At 34.9% G+C, this 17284-nt stretch overlaps 1 protein-coding gene across 1 annotated transcript in view; it reads left to right on the forward strand.

Annotated features, from left to right (window-relative positions):
• brinp2 (bone morphogenetic protein/retinoic acid inducible neural-specific 2) overlaps positions 1 to 17284 on the forward strand; it is a 415139-nt gene that overhangs the window by 229523 nt on the left and 168332 nt on the right. The window contains exon 3 of the mRNA XM_059344321.1: positions 14804 to 14994. Within this exon, the coding sequence (XP_059200304.1) occupies positions 14804 to 14994 (191 nt within the window). The remainder of the gene's footprint in view (positions 1 to 14803; positions 14995 to 17284) is intronic.

Raw genomic sequence — 17284 nt, forward strand, 5'->3', positions numbered from 1 at the left:
CTCAGCATTCTAAAAAATAGCCCACACGTCATTATACATACACGAACGGTTCCCAGTTGTAAAAAAAAAGCTTCAGTTTCTGTGAGTTTAGGCCAAAAAACACTGACCTAGGTTTAGGGCAAAAACCTTCCTGTTAAGGTGTTATTAAAAGACGTTTAAAAGTAAATAAATGTGCGTAAATGCTGGAAGTGAAGTAGTTACGAGAGTGACGTGACTACCGTAGGAACGTAGAAAAAAGTCTAGTTTAAAATGTATCACATACATCACATTTTGACAAACACACAGAAATCTGACCAACAGTCACAGTCTCTTTACAGGAAACTTCTGCTTGATTAAGATCAGAGCAGCTCTGATTTAGGAAATCCCACCACACCATTTGGAACAATAACAGGAAAGCAAGAGACCTGACACACCATTATTAGGTATAATAGTGACAGAAATATTGAAAACTAGGGAGTTGCTGTTTGAACCAAGGACCTGTTTTTGTGTATCCTGAATAATGTACACTGTAAAAAAGAATCTGTTTAATTTACGGTAAAATACCGGCAGCTTTGGTTGCCAGAACTTCACCGTAAAAAATACAGTGAGTAGCAAAAACTGTAATTTAGACTGAGTAGTCCCTTTATTTTTAGGTTAATTGTGTCATTCGTTTAATTCAATTTTGCATGAAAATGTTATATTTTTACAGCAAAACTGTGTGTTTCCTACAGTTTATGACAGAAAAAACGAAAAGTTTTGTGCTATTATTTGATTTACGGTAATTAAAAGTGTCTAATACGGTGATACACAATTTTTGATTGTATGCCCTATATGTGATGTATTTGACAGAGTTTTACTGTTATTTATACAAACATTTTTTACAGTGTATCTGTTTTGTGATACTTATCAATAAATCCCGCACAGGGCTGTCGTTCTAGAAACTTTTGCTGTCTCTGGAGATTTTCCACCACACTCACAGCTGCAGAGTTTGGTGAAAACCTTCCATCTCTCTCTGAATATGACAGCTAATAACATCCAGGTGTTATTTTCCAACATTCTGCCACAAGGAACATCGGAGGGGAATTTCTGCATAGTTTTCTTTTTTTATCCTGGTAAAAAAAAATCCCTGTGGTTCAGCGAAACGGCGTGCTGGAGCTGCAGGTGCAATCAGCGCAGAGCTAAAACCTTTTAATTAACTCCATCTATCATCATTAGCCAGATAGTCAGCCAGCAGTCTCTGCGTTAACTCTTGGAGAGCGACGCCAGGACCAAAGTAAATGATGCTCTGCTCTCGGTGGCGGTCAGCTCTCCTTGGCCGCTCCGTCACTGTAGAGCTGCTCACACAACACATCAGTCTGCATCAGCTCCAGTTAATCAGCCAGCAGCTAGCCGCCGGACTAAACACTGAGCTTAAACTAATGCCTGCTGATGCATGTGATAGCTGCAGACTAATTGTTATAGTTTGCCACGTTCAAATGAGATTGGCCTTTTGTTTGGGATATTTGTCATGTAACTGCTGCTGGAATTAAAACAGATAGATTTATTCTCTGCAGCATTGTAGTTGAATGACTTTTTGTTTCACTTAAAGTTGTAAAAAAAGACCTTTAAATGACATTTTAGATACATTTCTTGTACTTTTTTCGTCTTGACTAAAAGCATTGCACTTATAGTAAGTCAGGCCGAGCTGCAGACCAGTGGTGGAAAGTAACAAGTACATTTACTCATATTCTGTCCTCAGTGTGTGTATTTTTGCAGAACTGATATGACAGTGTAACCCAGTTTTGTTTTGGCAGCTCTTAGTCAAGCTTTGTCAGATGTTCAGTACACAAGTGTTTTATTTCTATGAACCGAGCTGATTCCTACCGCGAAGTGCAGGTCCGACGACACGGCATACAGGTTGTGCTAATTAAACTTTAGCAGCTATGCTAAACGGCACTAGCGGTAGCTAGCTACGTCGCTAAACTTCAGCGAACTGCTTCTGCGGTCCTTTATCTTATTTTCCACGAAGGGAAAAATCCCACCGCTGCCACCAATGTAACCGAGTAAGGGCGCCTATACTGTATGTATAATAAAACAATAAACGGACACAACTAGCTGTCTTCAACAGGAGAGTCTCACTCTTTATTTTCTCTTCACAACCACCGTCAATACTTCCTCGCACCAACACACACCACTTCCGGTCTCCCCTTCACAATAAAACACTTGTGTACTGAACATCTGACAAAGCTTGACTAAGAGCTGCCATAACAAAACTAGGTTACAACAGAAACAAAAACAGCATAAATCACTGACTGGTTGGACAAACAACACAACATATCCACAGAGACAACAATGTAAACAGCTGCACACACCCTGACAGTTCCATGTAAATAAACTAAACATTGAAATGATTGAAAAACATAAACATAACTCACCAGAGATCCTTTTCCTCGGCACATACAGCGGGAGGAAAATGATGAAGCTAGCTGGTAGCTACAAGCTAACCGCATGGCAGGAAGAAGCTAATGCTTTGATGATCAAAGCGTCAACATTATGACCTGGCAGTGTCATGTGACCTAATCCACCAATCAGAACAAAGACTGGACTTAAACAAGAAAAAATGAATTACCCTTAAAGAATGACAACTCAAGTACTCTACTGTCCTACAGAGTCTAACTGCAGTAACTACGCAAATGCTAAAACTGAGAAAAACTGCTTTAAAGTTTTTTTTTAATGTTTTGGGTTTTTTTTTTAACTGTGAGTATTTCCATTTTATGTAACTTTATACTACTCCACTACATTTAGCTGCTCTTCAGTTACTTTTCAGGCATAAAAAATACATTTAAAGTCATTTGACTTGTTTTTTTTGTTTGTTTTGTTTTTACCAGTATATTAAGTAGTTGAAATGAGCTCTACCTTGATGAAATTAAATACTGCTTACATAAATGCATTATAATATTTATCCAATAATATATTTGCAATATATAAAACGATCTGAGTGGGATCATTCTGTATAACGAGTACTTTTACTTTTGATACTTTAAGTACATTTTGATGCTGATACTTTTGTACTTTTACTTCAGTAAGTTTTGAATGCAGGACTTACTTACTTACTGTAGTGGAGTAATTTCACAGTGTGTATTAGTACTTTTACTGCAGTAAAGGATCTAAAAACTTCTTCCACCACTGATACAAGACATTAGGGATAAATAGGTTGACATATTTATCTAATAGATTTCAGTTCCCAGTTGATGTATTACATTTTCGTATGGTAATTTTTTAAAATTGTACTGTTTAAATATGCAAATGAGACTTTATCTAGCTTGTGAATGTAGGACAAATATACAGATGCAAATAAACAATGATATGAAAAAAATAAACAACTTAATGCGTATTTTGGATGTTTTCTTTCCACTAATCTTAAAGTTACGGAAGTAAAATAGTGCCTTCTTAAAAATAAAAATCTTGTATTTTCTCATTAGATTCACTAACATAACACTTTGCCAGCAAGTACATTTTGATGCTGATACTTTTGTACTTTTACTTCAGTAAGTTTTGAATGCAGGACTTTTACTTGTAGCAGAGTAATTTCACAGTGTGTATTAGTACTTCTACTGCAGTAAAGGATCTGAATACTTCTTCCACCTCTGCTGCAGACCTTCTGACTGATTTAGTGAGAACATTAACTGTAGGATGAGGTGTTTAGTCAGTGCTTGGGACTGTTACATTAGATGGAGTAGGTGTTGAAGATGTTGGTGGAGTGAATTTATGTCATTTCACAGCGAGGTTGGACTCCTACACTCGCCCCGTGCTTTTTATTTTCTTGGTGTTGCCCATTTTTTCCGTGTGACGCGCAAAAATAGCCATTTCAAATTATCTTTTCACAGCCATAATAACACCATGACACCTTTCAGTTCATCTATAGCTGCAGGAATATGTCACAGATATGAAAATAGATATATAATTATCTATTTTAACGCACGTTTCAAATTGAAAACCTTCTAGCACACACTTTTTTCACATACTGAGTTTTCAATCAGTCATTCACTATCCATTACTGCTTATTCTAACAGGGTGAAGACCTGAAAAGGTCTCCTGAAAACCGCAGTTATAGACACAGATCGATTTAATTTGTTTCTTTTGACATGAAATGTAAAAAACACCCATGTCCAAGAATTAATTTGGAGTGAATAAACCAGGCTACAGCACCGTTTCATCAGAAGTTGGTGCTCGAGGCTACGCACAGCCTTAATCTGCCCGGAAACAGATCAGCAGTAATAGGTAGTGAAGTGAAAACGAAGCTTCATGAACCATTTGCTTTATTGTTTGACCCCACTAGATGGCACTCTTTGCTTTAAAAAAAAAAAAAAGGCTCTAGCAATGGTGATTGAATTAATAATTTTCGAAAAGCTGACTGAAACAACATTTTTATTTGAAGAATGTGAGGAATTATTACCCACCTCTGCAGTTCTTGTCAGCTCTGCAAAGTATTTTAGTGTCTTTCAAGCATAACTTTATTGACACGTTGCCGTGGATACGCATTGTTCTGCTTCTCTCCTGATGACGGCTCGCCTTGTTAGTGACCTGTCAATCAAAGGTAGCCCCGCCCCAAATCATACGATTCTTTATCTTCTATTTTCTTCTAAATGGGGCCATTATTTACACTATTAACATCAGATTGTCTTGAAGAAGATGTTTTACTAGTGATTGAGACCATAGTGTTGTCCTGAAAACATTTCTATGGTATTAAATCAAGTGAGAAGTTTTCTCATTTTGCATTGAAATGAATGGACAAAAATGCTTTTGCAGCCAAACTTAGCGCCCCCTGCTGGAATTTTTGGTAGAATGCAGCTTAAGGCACTTCCTGGTTGGCCTCCCTGCTGAGACCAGGAGGTTGCCGCCTGATGCCGTCGCATAAGTAAATCAAAAGTAGAATACACCCTCTGCTGTTGAAAAAGCGTATTGCGATTCATGTTTCACCTCAACCGCATTAAATCGTCAAACATTTGTATCGATTTTTAACTCTTGCGATGCATCGTTCCATCCCTATTAGATTGACATAATTTATTTCCAATGAAAACAAGACTAAAAACTCCCACCAAACATTTTCTCACTGTCACAGTTTGAAAGAAAAAATAACCCCATGGTTTGGATTCTAATAGGCTCCAATCAAGATTATTATAGTTAATGAAATAACAAAAAACTAGAATTGAAAAAAACATTTTCATTAGCTGAAATAAAAATAAAAATTTGACTTAAGAAAAAAGAAAAACGAACTGAAACTGTATTGTGTAAAAAAGGAACTAAAACTTACTAAAATTATAGTGAAAATGTCCTTCGTTTTGGTCTTTGTCAACTTTTTTCATCCGTAAACCTTTTTGGTTGATATGAAATCTATTTAATCTATCTGGTTTTATGACTTAATAAACTTATTGGGGCTGAGATGGATCAGACAAAGGAAATAAAGGAAACATTTATTGTGACCTTATTGAATCTGGACCCAACAAATACCCCATTACAAAACAACTACAACTAATTAAAACTAAACTAAAACTAATAAAAACTAAACTAAAACTAAGCATAAAAAACAGAAGCCGACACGTGTTGGTGTTTTTTATATGCAACCCATGTGAAATAAAGGGTTTTTAACTTTTGTCAATCCACCAGAGTGCCTGCATTTTCTTCTTTTGAGTAAAACGAAGCATTTTCCAAAAAATAAAACCAAATTAAAACTATCAAACTCACTCTAAAATCTCTTTAAAACTAATTGAATTTGAAAACAACAATTGACAACGAAAATCTAAAACTAAAACTAATGAAAAATCCAAAACTATTATAACCTTGGCTCCAATAGATAGTCTATAGATTATAGATGGATTATCAATGTATAATAGTCATTTTTTTTTTTTTTTTTTTTTTTTGGTCGTCTGTCTGTTTCCCCGTGTGGCTTTGTACTGGTGTACCGTTGTTTTTTCATTTTTTGTTGTTGTGGTTATCCTTTATATTATTCTTTGTATGTTATTTGTGTGTACATTATGTCTAATTTGTAAATATGTTCCTGAGTCTTTGTTGTCTAGAATTGTGTTTTAGTGTTTTGTTTTCATATTGTGGCTCCTAATAAGTAATCCACTGTTCTTTTCTTTGTTTCTTCATTAATAAAAATAATTTAAAAATAAATAAATAAATAAATAACACATGTAGAATGAAGTGATATTAAACAGAAATATCACAATTTAAATAAATAAAAAAATAAAATATATATATAGTAGTCATCTAACCCGTGTACAGACAGTTTGATAAACCAGCAGGTTTATGTTTGAAGTGAAACAGAGCCGAGCTGTGTGACGCTCAGAGGAGTGCGGGGTGATGGAGTTATGTAGATTTCTGGCTCTAACTATAGAAGAACAGTGTTTTAATGTGTAGCTGGAGTAGGTGCAGCTGAAAAACATCAGTTATTACTCATATGGCAGCAGTGGGTGTTTGTTAGTCTCCTCCGCTGCCCCGGACAGGAGTGAGTCATATTCAAGCATTTTATGAAGACGAACTGAAAAAACAATAAACAGGCAGCATATTACTGTTGCAGCTCTTCATTATTTATATATATGTATATATATATACACTACCGGTCAAAAGTTTTAGAACACCCCAATTTTTCCAGTTTTTTATTGAAATTCAAGCAGTTCAAGTCAAATGAACAGCTTGAAAGGGTCCAAAGGTAAGTGGTGAACTGCCAGAGGTAAATAAAAAAAGGTAAGCTTAACCAAAACTGGAAAATAATGTACATTTCAGAATTATACAAGTAGGCCTTTTTCAGGGAACAAGAAATGGGTTAACAACTTAACTCTATGGAGTCTTGGGCTATTTTGTCCATTTTTGAATTCTTTTCATGTCTTTGTAAGTCATTTTGTGTCTTTTTTTGGTCATTTTGTGTCTTTTTTTAGTCCTTTAGTCCAACATAAAATGTGATTTTGAATCTTTTTTTTACTTTCAAAACACTATCATGCTCAATAAAGAATTTTAAATGTTGCAAATGTGCATTAATTTCAGAGTACACTGAGACATTAAACTGCATCATTTTCAATTAAATTCTGGAAAAGTTGGTGTGTTCTAAAACTTTTGACCGGTAGTGTATGTATATATATATATATACATATATATAATATATCGTTTTATTAACAGCTGTTAAGCTGTGAGGAATTTATTTTCATAATAGTTTATATATTTTTTGTTTACTTGAGAACATTTTATTTCAAATTATCAGAAATTTGCAATTGTATTCTATATTTTTTATTTTATTTTCATATTTGTGTAATGTCACAATAAATTGGAGTATTTGATTGTAATTGTAATTGTAATAATTGTATAAGCATGCAAATATATAATAACCAAATTAAGGTTTTGCATTCAGTTTCCATACTGTACCGGAAATTAACCGAACCGTGACCTCAAAACCGAGATACGTATCGAACCGTGATTTTTGTGTTTTGTTACACCCCTAATATAAATGTATTTATTTCTGTTGATATTTTAGTCATAAGTGAAGTTATTGTACGTCAGCTCACCTTTTTGCTTTGTTATTATTTTTAAAGACATCCAATTGACTAAATATCCATCCTTTTTTTTTTCTTCCCGTATCCTGGGCCGGGTCGCAGGGGCAGCAGATATCAAAATATCCTTCTACTCTTCATGTCATTTCAATGTCTGTAGCTTTTTTTTATAACAATAATAGTTATATTCTTTAGTCCTAAAACAAATAAATAAATCAATAGGTTTTGCTGGTGTGAGGACTTTATTTCAGTTACATGTGAAATAATGAAATATGATCCAGTAAATGCAGTTTGCGTTACAGATTTGTGAAGCTTATCAAACACCAACATACTGAGCAGCACTTTATTATTATAATGAGGCAGGATTTTATTACAAAGTTATCTCAAAGTCATTTTATCATCATCACACAGATTATAGGTAAACAGCAGAATTAAGCTCAACACACACACACACACACACACACAAACACACAATGATGTGTGTGAAACATAAATATATATATATATTATATATATATATATATATATATATATATATATATATATATATATATATTTATATTATGGCAAGCCGTTCAGGAATATATATTAAAAGTCTGAGAATATATATTGAAACCTGAGAATATATTGAAAATCTAACAATAAACATTGAAAATCTGGGAATATATACTAAAACCTTTGGTTAAAACCTTCAATATATATTCTCGGGTTTCAGTATATATTCTAAGACTTTAAATATATATTCTCAGGCTTTTAATATATATTCTCAGGTTTTAATATATATTCTCAGGCTTTTAATATATATTGTCAGACTTTTAATATATATTCTCAGTCTTTTAATATATATTCTCAGGCTTTTAATATATATTGTCAGACTTTAAATATATATTCTCAGGCTTTTAATATATATTCTCAGGTTTTAATATATATTCTCAGGCTTTTAATATATATTCTCAGGCTTTTAATATATATTGTCAGACTTTAAATATATATTCTCAGGCTTTTAATATATATTCTCAGGCTTTTAATATATATTGTCAGACTTTAAATATATATTCTCAGGCTTTTAATATATATTCTCAGGCTTTTAATATATATTCTCAGGCTTTTAATATATATTGTCAGACTTTAAATATATTCTCAGGATTTTTAAAATTTGGATATGTGAATATGGATTCAAAACTTTATTACAGTCGGAAAAAGAATGAGTCGCTCTTTGTACTTTTTTGTTGTTCTTGATGAATCATAAAAATGCCTAGATTAAAAACAGAGCTGATAATTATTTTTTATTTGTAACATATGTAAATCTGGGAAATATTTTACTTTATTTTGAGCTAAAATAATATATATATATAACACTTCTGAGGTAATAAACGCTAAACTGGTGCTTCCAACGGGACACAAACCAACCAGACGTCACTACGTCCATTATTTATATACAGTCTATATTTTAGCATCAGAATGTATTTATATTGTGGCATTCCTCGTTGTATTGAATTCCTTCCGGCTGTGTTTTTTTCCTTGTTGGTAAAAATGTAAATAGATATGTTTAAGCGTGCAAGATGACATGAGTAAACTAATGGCTGCACAGCGGGGTGTACAGACATGCACAGGCTGCGTTATCTTGTTTTCTGTTTTCAATCTAATTATCTCCTTTTTTTTCTCGTCATATTTTGCTCGCAGCTCCCAAACACACACACACACACACACACTTTCCCTGAGTTTCCCTGCTTTGATGCAAAAAAACAATGTAGCCAGAGTTAATGATAGCTGGTATACAAGCTGCACTGTGACTGTGGCCGGGCTGCACACATTAATTGGTGCATTAAGCGAGAACGAAGCTCCTAATGAAGCACTAGTTTGACCAGATGCTCCCGGGGCCGTTCCTTCTCAGGAATGCTTTGTCATGCTTTGTGCTAAATGGTTACAAATCTGAGCTTTGTTTTGAAGACTAATATGCAACGCAGCAACTACAAACTAATTACAGCCTCCTGCTTCCTTTACAGTGAGACGACCTTATGCATATTATTGTGTTTTATTAACCGTTTGATGCACAACATGGTCTAAAATGACCCTCATTCATTCCCTTCATGTTATTAATGCTGCTGTGTGTTTCTGTGCTCTATCTTTTGATATCAACTTATTTTATGATTGAATATTCCAAGTATTCTTTCAATATCTTGTTTTTGATAACAACAGATCATTATTTCCATTTTGCCTCTCATACTTTATGAAGAAAAAAAACTTTTTGTATTGTTATATAGCTAACTACTTGGCTAAGTAGCTTGCTAAGCTAACTACTTAGCTAAGAAGTTAGCTAAGTAGTTAGCTTAACAAGCTACTAGGCTAATAAGTTAGCTAAGTAGATAGCTTAGCAAGCTACATAGCCAAAAAGTTAGCTTCGTAGTTAGCTTAGCAAGCTGCTTTGCTTAGAGTTTGGGGCTATTTTGTCAGTTCTTTACCATGACATGTTGGTATCATTGTTTTCATTGATTATACATTTTTTCATTTTGACTTACTGGATCAACATTTTGAACAAAAAAAACACACACATAATTACAAAAAACACACAAAAAAATACAAAAACAGACATAAAAACACAAAAGAAAATACAAAAAATACACATTTGGCTTAGCAAGCTGCTTAGCTAAATACTTAGCCAAGAAGTTAGCTAAGTAGTTAGCTTAGCAAGCTATTTAGCCAATAAGTTTGCTAAGTAGTTAGCTCAGCAAGCTACTTAGCCAAGAAGTTAGCTTAATAGTTAGCTTAACAAGCTACTAGGCTAATAAGTTAGCTAAGTAGTTAGCTTAGCAAGCTACATAGCCAAAAAGTTTGCTTAGTAGTTAGCATAGCAAGCTGCTTTGCTAAGAGTTTGGGGCTATTTTGTCAGTTCTTTACCATGACGTGTTGGTATCATTGTTTTCATTGATTATACATTTTTTCATTTTGACTTACTGGATCAACATTTTGAACAAAAAAAACACACAAAAATAATTGCAAAAAACACAAACAAACACAAAAAAATGACAAAAACAGACATAAAAACACAAAAGAAAATACAAAAAATACACATTTACCTTAGCAAGCTGCTCAGCTAAATACTTAGCCAAGAAGTTAGCTAAGTAGTTAGCTTAGCAAGCTATTTAGCCAATAAGTTTGCTAAGTAGTTAGCTTAGCAAGCTACTTAGCCAAGAAGTTAGCTAAATAGTTAGCTTAATAAGCTACTAGGCTAATAAGTTAGCTAAGTAGTTAGCTTAGCAAGCTGCTTTGCTAAGAGTTTGGGGCTATTTTGTCAGTTCTTTACCATGACGTGTTGGTATCATTGTATTCATTGATTATACATTTTTTCGTTTTTGACTTACTGGATCAACATTTTGAACAAACAAAACAAACAAAAATAATTACAAAAAACACAAACAAACACAAAAAAATGACAAAAACAGACATAAAAACACAAAAGAAAATACAAAAAATACACATTTAGCTTAGCAATCTGCTTAGCTAAATACTTAGCCAAGAAGTTAGCTAAGTAGTTAGCTTAGCAAGCTTTTTAGCCAAGAAGTTAGCTAAGTAGTTTGCTTAGCGAGCTACTTAGCCAAGAAGTTAGCTAAGTAGTTAGCTTAGCAAGCTACTTATCCAAGAAGTTAGCTAAATAGTTAGCTTAACAAGCTAAAAAATGGATATGGCTAATTTTTGACCCATGTGCATTAGAAGAGTCGTGACACAAAAAGGGATTTTATTAAAAAATGAATAAAGGAAAACATAAAATTAGAATGTATGATGGTTAAAAACAAGCTAATTAAGGAAAACCTGGAATACTGAATGATTAAATTAATTTATTGCAAAGATATAGAACATAAAAACTCATACATATCAGGTCACTTTAGACCATGTTGTGCATCAAAGGGTTAAAGGGACTCGGCCTAATGTATATGCTAGTGTTGTCATTATGCTGTCAGCAGCATAATTACAGTATTTTCTTGTCAGTAATAGTAAACTATTGACCCGTAAAGGCCCTGTAAGAGAAACGGAGACAGTGATACAGTATGTGAACCTCCCTGTGTGTACTGTATGAGAGTACTCATGGGAAAACACTGTGTCACTGCTGATATTTGGTTCAGGGAGAACGCATACAAATTGTACTAATATTCAACGCCTCTTGTTTTGCCGGTATATTCATGCAGATGAGGTGGTTCTGTACTTTTCTGCCGGTATTTGCATAATCTTCTACATTCCTCGGGGCGAGGCTGTGGCAGGTTTGCAGTGATGAAATGATTATCAGCTACTTGAAATGGATGGATTTTTCAGACTCACAGGGTTTCTGTTGACCAGGTGAATTGGAATAAGGTCTTCGCTACTTCCTGGAATTTGTCCGGACAGCTAATAAATACAAGGAATACGTGCACTAGCATTGTGATATTTTAGATGTCACACAGCTCCGAGAACAGAGACTCTGAAACAACCAGGAAGGTTGTGCTTAACCCTTTGATGCACAACATGGTCAAAATGACCCTCATTCATTCCCTTCATGTTATTTAACAAAATATTGTTATTTAATGCTGCTGTGTGTTTCTGTGGTTTATGTTTTCATACAAAGATACAAAAGATCCTTCTCTCCTCCATCTAATCTAGTCTAATTCTTCCAGAGATTCTACCAGAATAACTGAATTTCCCCTCGGGGATAAATAAAGTCATTTTGATTTTGATTTGATTTGATTGATCAACTTATTTTATCATTTAATATTCCAAGTATTCTTTAAATATCTTGTTTTTGATAACAACAGATCATTATTTCCATTTTGCCTCTCATACTTTATGAAGAAAATGTTTTTTATATTATTACATAGCTAACTACTTGGCTAAGTAGCTTGCTAAGCTAACCACTTAGCCAAGAAGTTAGCTAAGTATTAAGCTTAGCAAGCTACTTAGCTAAATACTTAGCCAAGAAGTTAGCTAAGTAGTAGCCAAGTATTCTTTAAATATCTTGTTTTTGATAACAACAGATCATTATTTCCATTTTTCCTCTCATACTATATGAAGAAAAAAAAGTTTTTGTATTATTACATAGCTAACTACTTAGCCAAGAAGTTAGCTATGTAATTAGCTTAGCAAGCTACTTAGCTAAATACTTTGTGATATGTTGTTATCAAAAACAAGATATTTAAAGAATACTTGGCTACTACTTAGCTTACTTCTTGGCTAAGTATTTAGCTTAGCGAGCTACTTAGCTAACTACTTAGCCAAGAAGTAAGCTAAGTATTAAGCTTAGCAAGCTACTTAGCTAAATACTTAGCCAAGAAGTTAGCTAAGTAGTAGCCAAGTATTCTAAATATCTTGTTTTTGATAACAACAGATCATTATTTCCTTTTTGCCTCTCATACTTTATGAAGAAAATGTTTTTTTTTATATTATTACATAGCTAACTACCTAGCTAAGTAGCTTAACTACTTAGCCAATAAGTTAGCTTAGTAAGTAGTTAGCTTAGCAAGCTAAGTGGGGTTATTTTTTGGTCATTTTGTGTCCTTTTTTGGTGGATTTATGTATTTTTTTTGGCCAATTTGTGTCTTTTATGGTCATTTTTAGTTGTTTTGGATAAAAGCGTCAAAAGGAGAACATCTCTTTAGTTTTTGGACCACAGATCTATCCACCAACCCATTTAAAATCCTCATTTGTTTGAGAAGACAGACTGATCGGACTGATTTTAAAACTTCCTTCTCGGACTCATTCCTGTGTGAATATGAATAAAATGTGAATTGTATAAAAGCTTTTATAAATAGCCTACATGTTCTTGGTGAAGTATATGTATGTGGCTTTCCAACCTGCCCCTTAAGATCTGTAAAGAACCAGACAATAAACAACCTTGTACACATATTTCTTGTTTCTTGGAGAACATGGACGACCTCATAACTACCAACATATTTAACAGCAATCCAGCTCCTGAAGCGTCTGAGTTTAAATGGGGTCATTGTTGCTTCTCGCCTGCTTTTGTTGCTAATGGTTGTTTACTCTTCTGCCTTATTGAAATGATCCATATCTTCCATTTGCCTTTCACTCCTCTGCACTGCTGCCATGAGCAGAAAGAGTCAAAGCCGTTCCTTTCCTTTCCTCTTTGTGCTGAAAGAACAGAATCCTCCAATGATCCAACAATATGAAGCCAGTGGAGGTTATTGTCAGGTTCTCAGAGGTGTTCATGTTTGTTCACATTTATAGAAATATCCCAGAAGCTGATGGAGTTATGACTAATTCATGTTACCAGTGGGACTAAAATGTAGCTTTCAGAATTCCTTCCTGATATTGGTGATATAATTGGTATCAATATTTAGGATCTTTCATAATAAGTCACTGCCAACAAAAAGATTTTTTTTGTATTTAGAATTTTTTGTAATTTTGTGTCTTTTGTTGGTAATTGTATGTCTTTTTCTAATAATTTTGTGTCTTTAGTCATTTTGTGTATTTTTTTTTTGGTCATTTTGTGTCTTTTTTTAGTAATTCTGTGTCATTTTTGGGTCATTTTGTTTCTTTTTCAAGTAATTTAGTTTTTTTCTGTCATTTTTATGTCTTTTGGGGGGATTTTGTGTCTTTTTTTGTACTTTTGTGTCTTTTTTGTGTCTTTTATTGGTCATTTTGTGTCTTTTTTTGTCATTTTGTGTCTTTTTTTGTCATTTTGTGTCTTTTTAAAGTAATTTAGTGGTTTTTCAGATATTTTGTGTCTTTTTTTTAGTAATTATGCGTCTTTTTTGTGTCTTTTTTTGTCATTTTGTGTCTTTTTTATCATTTTGTCTTCAAAGTAATTTAGTGGCTTTTCAGTCATTTTGTCATCTTTTTTGTACTTTTGTGTCTTTTTTTTAGTAATTATGTGTCTTTTTTAGCCATTTTGTGTCTTTTTTTGTACTTTTGTGTCTTTTTTTTGGTAATTATGTGTCTTTTTTGGTCATTTTATGTCTTTTTTTGTACTTTTGTGTCTTTTTTTTAGTAATTATGTGTCTTTTTTAGTCATTTTTTGTCTTTTTTTAAGTAATTTAAGCGGCCCCCAGGTAATCTGAGTTTGAGACCCCTCATATAAGGGGAATATGAATATGTCATACATTTGTGACAATCTGAGTCTCTTCCATTGGAAATTCCTATCCAGCAGCATGTTTGTAGCACCTTTAACCTCTTTATTCACCTGCTGAAGCGCCTCTCCAGCCTCCTTTGAGTGAATGTGTCTAAATATATATACATACATGTGATGTTAAGCTCATCTTGAATGAGATTTAAAGTGATTCACATTTTATTTCATTATGTATTCTTGATTCCAGGGAGTTCAGCCACTGGAAGGTGAACAGCCTGGCAACAGAGAAGAGAGATTTCCTCAAAGCTCCGTTGCCCTTAGCGCCAGAGTTCCTACGCAACCTGCGGTTACTGGGGCGACGGCCAACCCTGCAGCAAATCAACGAAAACCTCATCAAGAAGTACGGGACCCACTTCCTGGTCTCTGCTACCCTGGGAGGTAAGGAAGCACTCGCCTTTATTCTGGGGTCAGGAAACGTGGGGACGCACCAGAAATAGAGCAGCTTCTGATTTTAGCTCTCCGAGGACTTCTAGTTAGTGGAGAGCTGCAGAACTATAGATGTATGAGCCTCTAGTTTGTTTTTTTCCAGGGGAAATGTCAAGTGGAAAGCAGCAATGGCAACAATAGAACACCTTGCACCTGCAGCATTCAACCAAGGTTGTTTTCCACAGTAATTTTCCACTCATCCTTCCCTCTGATGAACACAGCGAGCAGCTACAACAGCCTCACAAAGCAGAGGAGGGATTAAATGGACCCGTTTCTCAGCATATGTATCTTTTTATAGAAAAAATAGATACAATACTTCCTAAAAAGACATATATTGACCAAAAAATAAACATAAAACTACCAAAAAAGACGCAAAATGACCAAAAAAAAGACACAAATTACAAAGCAGAAGAGGGATTAAATTGACCTCTTTCTCAGCATATGTCTGTTTTTATAGAAAAAATGGATACAAAACTACCAAAAAACACACAAATTGATCAAAAAATAGACATAAAACTACCAAAAAAGATGTATAATGACCAAAAAATACACAAATTGATCAAAAAATAGACATAAAACTACCAAAAAAGACGTATAGTGACCAAAAAAGACACAAATTACAAAGCAGAAGAGGGATTAAATTGACTCGTTTCGCAGCATATGTCTCTTTTTATTGAAAAAATTGATACAAAACTACCAAAAAAGACATATTATGACCAAAAAAGACACAAATTTACCAAAAAATAGACATAAAACTACCAAAAAATACGTATGATGACCAAAAAAAGACACAAAATGAGCAAAAAAGATCTGTAATGACCAAAAACGAGAAACAAAACTACCAAAATAGAAGTATAATGACCAAAAAAGACGTATAGTAACCAATAAAAAGACGCAAAATGAACAAAAAAGATGTGTAATGACCAAAAAACTGATACAAAACTACCAAAAAAGACGTATAATGACCAAAAAAGACACAAATTACAAAGTAGAAGAGGGATTAAATAATAATAATAATAATTCATTTTATTTAATAGGGCGCCTTTCAAGGCACTCAAGGTCACCTTACAACATGGAAAAAAAACAAAAAAAAAACAAGCAGAACATCATACATATACAATCTAAACAAATCAGAATATTTACAAATACATTACAATTAAGGAGGGGAGTTTGTGCGGAGGATCAAATGGAGTGAGCGAGTCTGAACAGGTAGGTCTTGAGTTGTGATTTGAATTGATTGAGAGATGTGATGTTGCGAAGGGAAGGGGGAAGGGACTTCCAGAGCAAGGGAGCAGAGCGACTGAAAGCTCTGCTCCCCATGGTAACCAGACGGGCAGGGGGGACGGAGAGGTGGGTGGAGGAAGAAGATCTGAGTGGGCGGGCGGGTGTGGCAATGTGGAGGAGGTCAGAGAGGTATGGAGGGGCGAGGTTGTGAATGGCCTTGAAGGTGAGCAGTAGAGTTTTGTACTGGATGCGGTGTGTGATGGGGAGCCAGTGGAGCTGCTGGAGGACTGGTGTGATGTGGTGACTGGATGGGGTCCTTGTGATGATGCGGGCTGCTGAGTTCTGTACCAGTTGTAGTTTGTGAAGGGTTTTTGGCGGAAGTCCAAACAGGAGAGAGTTGCAGTAGTCAAGACGGGAGGTGACGAGACTGTGGACCAGGATGGCAGCTGTGTGGGGTGTAAGAGAGGGGCGGAGGCGGTTGATGTTACGGAGATGGAGGTAGGCTGAGCGGGTTATGTGACTGATGTGTGAGGTGTATGAGAGTGTGCTGTCAAGGATGACACCCAGACTCTTTACCTTGGGGGATGGAGAGATGTTGGAATTGTCTATGGATATTGTGAAACTGGGAGATTTGGATAGGGTGGTTTTTGTGCCAATGAGTAGAATTTCTGTTTTGTTGCTATTCAGTTTCAGGAAATTGGATGAAAACCAGGACTGTATTTCGAGGAGGCAGTCAGTGAGGGGAGGGGGGGGGGGGGGGGGGGTGGACTCAGGTTCAGTGGAAATGTGGAGCTGGGTGTCATCCGCATAGCAGTGGAAGTTGATGTGATGTTTCCGGAAAATGTAACCAAGGGGGAGTAGGTATATGATGAATAAGAGGGGTCCCAGGACAGAGCCTTGGGGCACCCCAGTGGTGACTGGGAGTGGTTGTGATGTGAATGATTTGAGTTGGATGAAGTGTGTGCGGCCAGAGAGGTAGGATTTGAACCAGTTGAGGGGGGGTGTGCGTGATGCCTAT

Source organism: Centropristis striata, chromosome 11 (assembly GCF_030273125.1).
Source record: "Centropristis striata isolate RG_2023a ecotype Rhode Island chromosome 11, C.striata_1.0, whole genome shotgun sequence".
Lineage (NCBI taxonomy): Eukaryota > Metazoa > Chordata > Actinopteri > Perciformes > Serranidae > Centropristis > Centropristis striata.